Source organism: Argopecten irradians, chromosome 3 (genome assembly GCF_041381155.1).
Source record: "Argopecten irradians isolate NY chromosome 3, Ai_NY, whole genome shotgun sequence".
NCBI lineage: Eukaryota > Metazoa > Mollusca > Bivalvia > Pectinida > Pectinidae > Argopecten > Argopecten irradians.
In genome coordinates, this window is record NC_091136.1 from 25,472,283 (window position 1) to 25,485,369 (window position 13,087).

At 32.3% G+C, this 13,087-nt stretch overlaps 1 protein-coding gene across 1 annotated transcript; it reads right to left on the reverse strand.

Annotated features, from left to right (window-relative positions):
- Positions 1 to 4,673: 4,673 nt before the first annotated feature.
- LOC138319997 (fibrinolytic enzyme, isozyme C-like) lies at positions 4,674 to 11,147 on the reverse strand. Its single transcript, XM_069263096.1, has 7 exons — positions 11,059 to 11,147; positions 9,888 to 9,958; positions 9,204 to 9,355; positions 7,739 to 7,817; positions 6,931 to 7,114; positions 5,157 to 5,302; positions 4,674 to 4,915 (listed from the first exon to the last, which is right to left on the reverse strand). The coding sequence occupies exons 1-7, from the start codon at positions 11,099 to 11,101 to the stop codon at positions 4,760 to 4,762; spliced, it is 831 nt and encodes a 276-aa protein (XP_069119197.1). The 5' UTR covers positions 11,102 to 11,147; the 3' UTR covers positions 4,674 to 4,759.
- Positions 11,148 to 13,087: the final 1,940 nt, after the last annotated feature.

A 13,087-nucleotide genomic window follows, 5' to 3' on the forward strand; every position in this document is an offset into this window, starting at 1 on the left:
TTTTCTTTTGACATACTAATATCCGGACGCGGAATTCGAAAGCGCTTCCGGAAATAAAAATATTCAGAAATGTAAATATATCAGAAACATATATACATAGAGATTAAAAACCCCTTCTTTGTCTATGTTGACAGGCAGAGGGACCTCCAGTTTATAGGTATTTTCCCTTGGCTAACTTCTTTTTAGTATATTCCTTTAAACATGATATTTTTGCATCAACACAAAGTTTAAATATTATATCATGGTTTGATGTGATCAGTTTTCCCAATTGATGTTATTTAATATGATTTTTGAAAGTATTAAAATGAGCAATTTTACCTGATTTTTCGAAAATCAGGCATTCAAAACCGGAAGTGCAATTTGTTTTATTAATATATAAGTTAAAATATTATTTTTTCTTTCCAAAATCTTACTCAAACCATCTGAAAATTACTGAACTTTTATAACATATCAAAGTTATTCTGCTTTATTTAACTATTTAAGAGTTTATCTAAAAGCCCATAGGGACATACAGAGGTACATCTGCCTATCGTAAAAATGGCGAAGTTGCCAATCTCTATGTATATATGTTTCTGATTATATGGCTAATGTTATTCCTAATGACATAGAAATAGCATCGCAGTCAGAAATAACATATTCATGTAGATGTAAAATGACAGGTATGATTAGAGTGTTATAATACATTACAGCGGCGAATACATGTACTGTCCACTACTGTACCTTTCCGAGGTTTTATTTTTAGCTATTTTATAACGTTATATAGGCCTAATTAGTGTCTTACAGCAGGGTCATATAATATAAGGACGTTTGTTGGTGGAAGAAAATCTGAGTACCAGGAGAAAAACCACCGAGATACCCAACAATTTTCTGATGCATGCTCATATCTTATCAGTTCGGCCGCAACAAATCGTAATTGTTGCACATTGAATGTAATATATGACCATATATTTATTTTTTATGTTTATTTTTTTTCTGTTTAAAAAAATCAATTAGAGTCGACTTACAATCGTTGATATATACTAACGTATCAATCATTTCTTGCAGCGACTAGGGCGACGCGACAAGCAGAACTGTATCATCTGCATACATACATGTAAGTAAAAACAAATTAATCAAACCGATTTCTACTGATGGACAGTTACTCTCTAATAAAACATATTTCACAATAACTCACATATAAATTGTACAATATCGGAGACAATATTTCGCCTTGGAAGAGACCGATCGTGTTAACTATGATATTCAAAGAAAAGCCCATTATATTTATTGAAATATTTCACATTTTGATACACTGATTGAATAATTTTCAGCATGTTTCCATCAATGCCCTGATTTATTAATTTAGACTATAAAATACTTCAATCAATTAGATCTCATTCTTTCTAATAATCAATAAAGCAGCAATATAGTCTTTTTTTTTACTTTACAATGTTTCATCTATCAATGTTTGTAGAACGTTTGCATCAAATGTGGAACATCCAGGCTTAAAGAGAAATTGGGCATCTGTTACTCAGAATTACATTATACTTCTGATCCCATTTCATCAGCTTTTTATTCAGTATAGATATGAATAATTTACCCATCACACCCCCCCCCCCCCCCCCCCCCCCCCCCCCCACGTAATTATTTGAATTATTGATATCATCGTTGAAACCTTGCTCATCAAGTCCTTGGTCCGATGACGCTTTGCTCATTTATTTACTTCATAATATCGAGAAAAATAAACATTTAAAATATACAAAAATGAATCCTTGCTTTTAAAAATAATGACATTAGTTAGATCGATAGATCGAGTCGACTGGGGCTGGTCATTGGGTGGTTTGTCGAGATCTAGGCCTAGTTTGTATTGTTGGTTTACGCAATGATTAACGAGTTTTTATGGTGTCACTTTTCAAGTCTATTTTAAACGGGTCGGTGTGAAAATAGCGCTTAAGTTTCAGTTTTCAACTGCATTCCGGGTCATTTTTCAACGCTGAAAAATGACGCGAGGTCAGTTTTCAACTGGGGTCCATTTTCAACGTTACAACGGCGCACGGCAGACGACGACAGCACAACTTAGCCTACATCTTTTGATTTAAACATATTTTATTTGCAATGTTACAGTACAAAAAGGATTGGGCACAAGTTAAAAAACTTCTATTAAGCCCGTTCCAGTTATTTTTTAACGTATACAAGCAAATGGTGACCTAAGTTATATATGTAGATAAACTTTATTAGAGAGAGAGAGAGAGAAGGGGAGAGATATTATCAGTATTTTGATATAAAATATACAAACATATAATATAATGATAATGATTATGATACTAGAGTAATGGGTCTTTTCCAGCTCAGGTGACAATCACATCTGTAACACTAATCCTCATGTCATGCCAAACAACTGATCTATCACATGCCGTGCCCATGCGGTGTCTCTCTCCTTGTCACTCGCTGATCCTTCTTTATTAAGCCGGGAAGGACCTGATTTAAATGTTTAAGCAAAAAATAGTAATATAGTATTCTAATTAAATCTATTTGAATCTTTAATAAACTGCTGAGTTGATTGGCAAATAGTTTTGTTTTCTTGATTTGACAACATAGAATTTCCAAATAGAAGTAGGTCTAGCGGGATAAAGTTATTAATTAAGCTCACGAAATAATTTTACACGTTGTTCTGCATAATTTATACATACGAAAAAAAAATGATGTGCATCCTCAATACTATAACCAGATTGGCAATATTTATAATTTATTAAATTAGCATGATATATCATTTAGAGTGCTGGATCTATTTCTTATTCTGCCATGCAATATATTGTATTTTCTATCACCTATAAGATAGTAAGAGGGTATTTGTGTATCTCTAAAACTGAGAACGGGGAATTTGGAAAAGCCAAAAATGATACACTTTGTCTAATTTCAAGGTCCAATTGATTCCATAGTTGAATTGTAGAAGGGAAAAAGGAGAAGTTTGTTAGCTGTAGACGATAGTTTGGTAAAGAGTAATTATTAGCATTACGAAGGTTACATTGAGAATTTTCTGAGACTAGATGCGGAAGAAGATCTGTTAGGAAATCAGGTGTTAAGTTATTTTTCATGTTGTAAAATAATTGTAATTTTCTTCTGGATCTTCTATTTGAAAGCGGTTCGTCCAGTTTCAGAGTATAGAGATTCTCTGCTAGTGTAAGATGGTAATCCAGTAATTACACGAGCAGCTTCTAGTTGGAGTCTGTCTGCATCACCGAAAGTACACCCATCCCAAACCTCACAACAATATTCAAGTAGAGGAATGATATATGAGTTATAAATTCGATATAAAATTTGTCGATTTAAAATGAATTTTAGCTTTCGCAAAATACTAATCTGCCGTGAAACGTTTTTCACAAATATCTTCAATATGGCTTGTCCATTTACATTGTCCGTCTAATATGACTCCCATGTGTTTATGATTATCAACAAAATTTACACTAACGTTATCAAATTTAAGATCTATAGCATAACCTAATTCAGAGTTATAAATAAGTAATGACTCAGTTTTTGAAGGATTGAACTTAACTAACCATTTTTGCGCCTATCGTTGAATGTGTACCAAATCATTATTAATTACAGTTTCGATATTTAAAGGAGATGTATTAGAATACATTTTGTATATCAACGATTTCTCATCTGCAAATAATTTTGAGAGACTTCGAAGATTATCGGATATATCATTAATGTACAAGATAAATAACATAGGACCTAAAATAGAGCCTTGTGGAACACCGGCACTAATACTTTTAACAGACGATTTAGAATTTCCAACACAAATCTGTTGTTTTCTATCACTTACGTAATTAACTAACCAATTCAATAGATTTCCACATATACAATAGTTTGCTTATTTCACTCCAGTCCCCTGTGCATCACACGATCAAACGCTTTCGATATATCACAAAAAACTGAACATATAGGATACGTATTTTCAAGGTTTTCACTTAAAGTGTGATACATTTCTATGAGTTGATGAACTGTGGAGTGACCAGGCTGAAAACCAGACTGAAACTTGTATATTAATGAATTTTCAATTAAATATTTATTCAGATATTTTACAGCTAATCTTTCAAAAACTTTCCCGACTGTACTAAGTAATGAAATTGGTCAATAGTTAGTAAAGTCATGTTTATCCCCTTTTTTGAATAATGGTGTTACCAGAGCATGCTTCCATAGTTTTGGGAAAAAAAACTCCAGTTTCCAGTGAAGACCTAAATATGAGAGACAGAGGGAAAGCTACAGAAAATGCTGTATTTTTTAATATGTTTTGACTAATAGAATCTATGCCTACAGCTTTATTTCTATTCAATGATTTTAAATTGTCGATTACGCCATTTAATTCAAACTGTATGTCAGAAATAGTAGATTGTGTTCGCAGTTCAATCGTCGGTAACTCAGTTCCGGTTGACAAAACATACCTTAAATGTATGTTTATGTAACGTGATTGAGTAATTTACCTCTCTATATTGCTCGTTATATAAAAAGTAGATACGTGGCCAAATTTTGAGGTGTTAAATTTTGGCGCTTGCATGCCGAAATAAGCTAAAATAAGACCACATCAAAAATATTCCTATTTACGGTACATGTATACGTGTTGTGATGAATGAACGTCGAAGTCATTTGCAGGATATCAAAAGAGGAATTAAAGAAAATGCAATAACTTTGAATCAGTTTGCTTGCATTTTATTGGCTTTAAATCAAATTACAAATTTTGAATGAAGTCAAAAGTTCACACGCTGTTTTGTCTCAAAACCTATGCAGAATAGTTTATCAAAAAGTCCCTGTAGCTGTTAACCTCGGCATACACTGACGGGTAGGTCGTTGGACAGCCAGACGCGCCCCATGACGTCACTCCAACAAGTTCCATGGTATTGCCATTTGCACACACCAAAGGTCCACCACTGTCACCCTGTTACATGAAAACAAATACTATATCTTTTCCGAATATACTGATTTAAAATAAATCAAATGATAATCTCTGACGAACAACTAAGTTGATTTTAGAATACTATTACCTTTGTCACTATTTATATCATACTTTATTGTACAAGTTCTTATATACCACACATATACGTACGTTTTGTGCCAAGCAATAACATTTTACAATCCTATTTTATTGATAAAATACATGTATATGAATATATCCTTACATTACATGCACTAATTTGGGTAGCACCATCTTCTGCTTGAAGACAAATGTGACACGTGTTACATATGTAATTTCCCCACACGTTCTTGCACGTACTGTCCGTCAAAATCTTCACATTGGTGCCTTGAAGGGTGTCCGGAAGAGGGCCTATCAGGAAGAGAAATACGTGTACGAGTTTTTAGAGTGATTATCATCTACTGTGGTTTCAATGACGTCAATATATATTAAATACATATCATAGGAAGACATTAATACAAACAAAGATTTCAACTGTAATTAAATATTCCGTATTTGCACATTACAGATTTTATCTGCCCTTGCGGGTAAGTATTGATTATGACGTCATGTGTCCAGTAAAAATGTCATTCTATGATTCGTTTCTACAGGCAATCAGAAAAGATGAAATGGTAGAAAAGAGAGAGATTGAAAGGGAAGAAGAAAAATATGTAATTTATTTCAAAGAGATGAGATATTTCCTGTCTTATTGATAAATGAATGTGGATTACCATAATGATATACGCGTCTCTCACTTTTCAATGCATACATGCCGATATACTCAGCGGTATATTGGATTTACAAGGAGATATGTTCACAATAGTTCTTGTCAGAGTGACAATCGAGATAGACACATGAATTGGTGCGAATTACAATATATTGGTCTCTATCTCCTCGTTGGAAGAAAACAGACTTTTGCAACCAACAGGGAAATATTCTGATGCTCCCTAAATATTATTTAATCTCCCATTTGCGAGAAAATATAACCAGGATATGGTTTTTTTAACAATCATGAGGGTCATCTCAGTGAACTTCAATGACAATGATGTTATTGCCGATCTATCTTGAAAAGAAATCTACGAAATTTTCAAGCATTTTTCTGAAAATTTTAAAGATAATCATTTCACGCTTTGCAGAAGATGGAAGAAGAAAGGTCAAGATCATTAATAAAACATAATTTAACCCTAATATTAAAACATCATGTTTCAATTATGTTTAAAATGTAGATATGTATTCTTTATATTCGGATTTTAGCATTGTCTATTCCAGTAAAAATGCCATTCTAAGGGTCATTTCCAAAATACAGGCAAGTAGGTGGTTTCATACATAACAGAAATACAAGAACGAAATGGTAGAAAAGAGAGAGAGGTTGAAGCAAAAATATCTGTGTGGATGTCAACTTATGTCTGTGTTGTGTTATGGGTATATTGAATTTTATGTCTAAATTTGACTAGACACATGAACTGATGATAATATTAGGTCTCCACCTCCTCGTTGGAAGAAAACGGATTTTTGCAACCAATGGAGAAAGGTTCTGATGCTTACTAAATATTATTCTATCTCCCATTTTTGAGCAAATGAAACTAGAACATGTTTTGTAATGATGAGGTTTATTTCAATGAACTTCAATGACAATGATGTTATTGGCTATTTATCTTGAAAATAATCTACGAAATTTTAAACCATTTTTTCTAACAATTTAAAAGACAAACATATCACGCTTTGCAACAGATGGAATAAGAATGAAAAATATCATTAATAAAAATACCTTACCATATTAAAACAACAAAGGTCATAACATGTCATTAATTTGACGTAATCCTATTGGAGCGTTTTGGATAGTACGATAAAGATAGTTGCAAAGCTTATCATGAATTATATGAGGAAAATGAAGAGATATTCCAACACAAGGTAGTAATCTCGACTACTGTATATAGCTCTTTCAAATTTAAGAGTTATGCTTGCTAGTAAATGCATTAGTGACCAGAATGAAGTCTTACCTGTGCCTGAAGTTCGTCCCCAACCGGTGATTCTACATGATCCTGGATCCAATCCAGCCAAATCGCTATTGCTCCTAGAATTTAGGGGAATGGCTTGTGCGTTACTATGCAAATGCATTTTTTCCACCCTCAGTACTGCAATGTCGTTCGGATATAACCCAGCTCCTGAATCGTAGCTTGGATGCTGTTAAATGAATACAATGTAAATGCAAATCGAATTTATTGCTCAAAGTAGCATTTATATACATTTTTATTGAAATCATCTTTTCTGTCATAATAACTTAATCAATTTTCATTGGTTACAGCGGTATTGGTTATTTGCGCCACGACTGCATTATCCAGATACATTTTCAGCTAAAAGTTTCAACTTTTACCATCTACTATGAACGTCATTGACTTTTATTATTTCGAGAAATTAGGTAAGTAATTTTTTGTTTTACAATCATCCAAGGTTTGTACTGTCAGTAGTACCCAAATTGATATATTTTCTGACTTTACAATATTGAATGTCTTTTCAACTACACATTATTTTCTTTATAACCTTAAATCAGGATTATAGAATTCCTCCCTCTAGATGATTTATGATTGTATGGATTGCTGTTTTTTGAACTGTTGAGGTTATTCTTCCAGCTGGAGACAAGTCAAATGCAATTATATCCATTTATAAACACATTATTAACACTGTTGATACATAATACATATGAAAATAAGAACATTTGATTTGGTTATTTTTATATCATACAGAATACTAATGATGCGTGCATATTTTAATTAACAACGTCAGTATCATGGAAGACACAATGCTCACCATGGTTACTTTTGTGACTGTGGTTACGGATCCACCGTCTGTTCTTTTTCCGCTGCCATACCTTACGGTATAGGATCCACTGCCAAAAGCCAAATACATTAATGTCATGATAAACGTTGTTCTTCATAATAGAATGCAATAAGAAAAGATGTTCTTCATTTGTTGATATTTGAACACGTTAAAGGGATTTTTTTGTTTAGACATAAAACAATTTTAAAATTCTTAACATAAAATGAATATTTGGAAAATGATTGCACTTTTTATTATTAGTCTTATCATTGAAATCATCTTTACTTAACTGTGCGGGGAGTTTCTTAACAATTATTGTCGCTATTGCCGTATTTTCGTGATACTTCTGATCGAACTAATGATTTTTGTTGCCTTAATGGTATTTTTTAAATCAATTAATCTCACGGCATCATTGCAGTTATTTTGTGCTAGGTCAATTATTTTAGTTTGCCTGTTAATAATATTGAAAATGATAAAAAGATTAAAACGTTTGTTATGGATACATCACTTGTCAGTTATAGAGATGAATTGATCTATCGTTAAATACACTGATAAAGATAGCCTAAAAAGATACTTTACCAAATGAATGCCAGAATCTCTGTGTGAAACTATGTTAATGTTAAAAGATGACGTAATGATAGTCAGCTACTGGGCTGATATAATGATAACGCAGTACGGATAAGACGACCCGCAGTATCGTATATTTCAGAATTGTTAAAAAAGTGCCGATAATTATGAAATTAAAATTACGCTAGAGATAAGACAAGAACACCATACAAAGTATTTACTTTCATTTAAATTTCTACAAAACGAGACATAAACAAGATCTGTACGGACACTAGTAAAATCGAAGGGAATCAGATCACGCGTTTCACAAAAATAATGTTCCATTACATGTACTTTGTTAAAATCAGACAATGGTCCTACAAATATATGTCGACATCGACCTAGAAAGTTTCAGTAATAATCACAAAGAAGAGTCGGGACGGAGAAAAGTATATTCACATCAGATAATATTCTCACTGTGAATATGAATATTTCTATTTTGTTATCATCATTAATTAAAGATGCTCCACCGCTGACAAATGTTATTTTTTCACGATCAAAAACAGCAGCAGACGATTTGGTATTTTTCTTCAGTTACAAAATTTACTTACTTTACACCATTACCACCATTGAAAAGTTTGAGCTTCTAATTTTACTTTAAGATAAGAATACTATAAATAATTAATTGCATCCCGAAAAAATTCCATGCCACTATGTTCTATATAGAATGAAGTTCTGACTGCGCATGCACCAAAAGCAAAATAAATTATTTTATATTATTGTTTGTGTTAATCAGACATATATATACACGATTAAACACCAATTGTTGTCCAAATGATGAGTATCATTTATGGTCTGTCGGCGGTGGAGCATCTTTAAGTTGTAGTGTAAGAGACAATACAGTCCTTACCTTCCGTCTACACAATGTGCGGCTGTTATAACAGCAGTAGAATTTAGGATGCTTCCGCCGCAGATATGACTGTTACTGGATCGGAGTGATACCTGCCAGGGATTGGCACCGATTGTGGCATCATCCCCGTTGACAATCCTACTCTCGGTCATCTTAAATCAAAAGTGGACATCTAGTTGGTAGTTTTGTTTTAGTCTTTGATGTATTATACTAAAATATATTCTGTCTAGATTAAAGAACCAAGTCTCCCGTAGAACTCTATAGTGTTTTATTAGTCTTTTACAGCCATTATACCATCTCTTATTATTAAAACACAATGTTAAATGAATGTAGTATAACACAGTATGATATGATCAAAAGTGTCATTTGACGACATATATATTCACAAACACCCAATCCAAAACGAACATATTATCATATACATCATATTTCCATTATTTAATTCATCTGATATCCAATGACTTTGTCCATATTTTGTTTCTGTTTTCACAAGTGTAAGATGGAGAACGTTTTATTGGCTGTGTCAGTGTGATGAGTTCATGAATGAACTTAGTGAACAATGACGTGACGTCTGGATTTAAGAAAGCCATGAAAAAAGGCAACATATTTTGATGTTCTTCGAAATAGTTTGTTGTAGCTATTGTATAATAGGGAAATGAATGTTTAAAGCTCTACCATAATTACCTGTTCGGCCTCGTCGATCAACCCCTGAGACGGATGTACGGGTACCGGAACAACCAATTTCGCCAAAGAATCTGTAAGGTTATATTCCATATACATGTATATCCATGTACTCAAACATCATATTTGGAAACATCTAACTTGTATTTTAATGTACATATTACCCACTGAGTAAGTAATATGATAAATGTTGGGACATTCTGAAGAAAAATGAATTATATGCTATTTACAGTTTAATTCTTAAAAAGCAATACATTTTTTTTACAATTAAAAAGACTTTTTTTTCAAATATGTATTTAGATTACTATTAAGATATGAATAATGGCTACAAAATCTACAATCAAGCGGCAACACATTCCTTAAATGTCTTCCATTTGTCTTGTTGAGATAAAAGAGAAACAAATGCACGGATTTAGCATAAATAGCTGTACATAACTAAATATTTTTGTTTTTGCAAATTATTTTTAATCTGCCATATATACAATTTTGTCTTCATCCTATAATAATTAACTTTTCTTTGTTTTCATACCAAATCTGGCTTTCTGATTGGCCAATATTTTTTTTGCATACCACTGCATGGCGCGAAACCCCGACGTTATCGTGACGCCACAATAGAGACATTGACGTTGCGTATTGATTCGGAAAAAAGAATCCCTTGAAAAACCACTACAATGTTACATTTAAACATACTTCATTTTATCAAATAGAGTATAAAATTAATTATAAGTATTGATGTCACTATTTTTTTTTATTTTATCGGGGTATGAAAAAAAATGTTTGCAAACTTTTGTGAGAATCCGCTACACGGATTCACACACTTTGCAAACAATTTTTTTTCATACTCCGATAAAATTAAAAAATAGTGACATCAATGCTTAAGATCAAAATTGATTTTAAATGGATAAAAAATGTAATGATTAAGGCAACTAAAACCATTAATTAATTTGTCTTCTTGCTGATATGATAAGAAAGGAAACCCTAAAATGTCCAGCAGGAGGGAAAACTATAATCTAGAAAATATTCATGAATTACTTTCTGTGATGTCTGTAGAAACACAAAAGACAAATTCTTTTTTTTTAAGATTAGTAATATTGCTGAACCTGAGCCCAGATCACATTTTTCATATGAAAATATTTCCATTTACATTGATAAATATATATGAAAAGAAACTTACCGGCCACCAGCAAAGTACAAACGAAGACGAGCCCATTCATCATGATGGATCAACAATCAATGTTGTGTACTTCTACTCTGTGAGGCTGTCCTTTTTATACTAAAGGGATCGTGATACGACCTGCAGCATCTGCACCATCTCTCGTCCTCGACGTCCACACCTGTCAAATTTCTCGAGTACTCAACATGATAAAAAACAAAAAACTTGAATAATCGTGATGTTTATGTATTTATTGACGTACTTGGACTGAGTTTTTCAGCTGTTTATGATGATTTATGATGTGGTGATATTTGAATTGAAAAGAAAATACAAAACGTCACCATGTTACAAATATCTGTATTTCATAAACACTATATGCAAATTGATAACTTAACTACAGAATGAAACTGCCTTTTTATTTGTTTTTCATTTGAAAGATTTTTGTAAATAAATTAATATGTCCAGAACGATGCAGCACCATATTTTGAACGAAAATGTACATATAATGTTATAAAAACCCTATTCTTTATATGAGTACTTTGACGCATGGACGACATATCGCACATTTGTTTTAAACCGGAAGATGCTACTATGATCTGAAAGAAAAACAAATATATATCTAAATACAGATCAAGATAATGTGGCCAATGATGAAACTGTTACAATAGGTTAATACCGGGTATGGGAAAAGGATAAAATGCCAGACCAAAAAACCTTTACATACAATGTAATTCAAAAGCAATATCTATCAAATAACTTGACTTAACTAATCTACAGTCATCAAAATATCATTAGCAGAACTTTTTAAACGTAGAGTACACGTTGGATCTAGAATGAAAAGAGAGAAAAAAATCCATATTCAGATGTAAATAAATCCATAATACATGTACCTACATGTACTTAAAACAAATACTGGTTTTATCAATTTCTACAATTATTCATACCAGTGTTTTGTTGATGGTCAAACTTCTCGTTAAATCATTTATCATGTGAAATAAGTCTTCTGACAAAAGCAAAAACGATTTCAAGGACTTTTTTTTCTTTTCTTTATTTTAAAATCCCCACATAAAAAATCAGATATACAAAAGCGACAATGTATATATGCCTTATTGATGATATAGTCTAGTCACCCTGCGTTTAACCTCAAAATAAATGCAACAGAAACAATTTATACCATAAAGCACATATTCAAAATCCGCAAAAATTGACAAAGGGGAAATATTTAAAATTTTAATTTGAAATATGTTGATTTACACATATATATTATAGAGAGAACAAAGAACGATAACTCTGTGTATAGACAACTGCAGAATACGATATACACTTACTAAATAAATGTACAAGAGGATTTGTTAGTTTAACGTCCTATTAACAGTCAGGATCATGTAGGGACGTGCCAGGTTTGTTGGTGGGGAAGCCGGAGTACGCGGAGGAAACCCACCGACCAGCGGCCAGTACCTGGCAACTGCCCCATGTGGGATTCGAACTCGCGACCCCAAGGTGGAGGGCTTGTGGTAATATGTCAAGACATCTTAACCACTCAGCCTAAATGAACAAGAACTTGCAAGTGTTATAAAATACGCTTTAGAGGAAATGATTGAAAAAAAAAGTGTTTTGCAATATAAATTCATAAAATTTCAAATATGACATGAGATATTATGTCCGTGTTTATCATGTTAACCAACTTTACTACATTCTTTCAATCACTTTCTGCGATATATGTTTGCCATACAACAAAGCATAAACGAAGAATAAACTCAAACAAAAACATAATGAGGTAAAAAACGGTATAAAGCTAGTATATTAATAATCCGAAATAAAAGGCCAAAATAAATTCAAAGTAAAATCAAAAATCATTTCTATGGAATATATATTCAGTCACTATAGGGTCTTCCTCAGTCCAAAATCCAAAAACATCCATGCAACATATTTGTATTAAATTACTTACTTATGCGTACTCAAAATAACTAGCTGGTGTCTTCAAACAGAATTGAAATGTTAAGAAACCTGATACTGTATTTTATATTAATATGTTACATTGCATTGTAAA

Coding starts and splice junctions, on each gene's coding strand:
- LOC138319997 (XM_069263096.1), bottom strand. CDS start 11,101: ATGATGAATGGGCTCGTCTTCGTTTGTACTTTGCTGGTGGCCG. Junction 9,356..9,887: donor TGATCGACGAGGCCGAACAG/GTAATTATGGTA, acceptor TTTTGATTTAAG/ATGACCGAGAGTAGGATTGT. Junction 5,303..6,930: donor GGGACGAACTTCAGGCACAG/GTAAGACTTCAT, acceptor TCTTCCTGATAG/GCCCTCTTCCGGACACCCTT.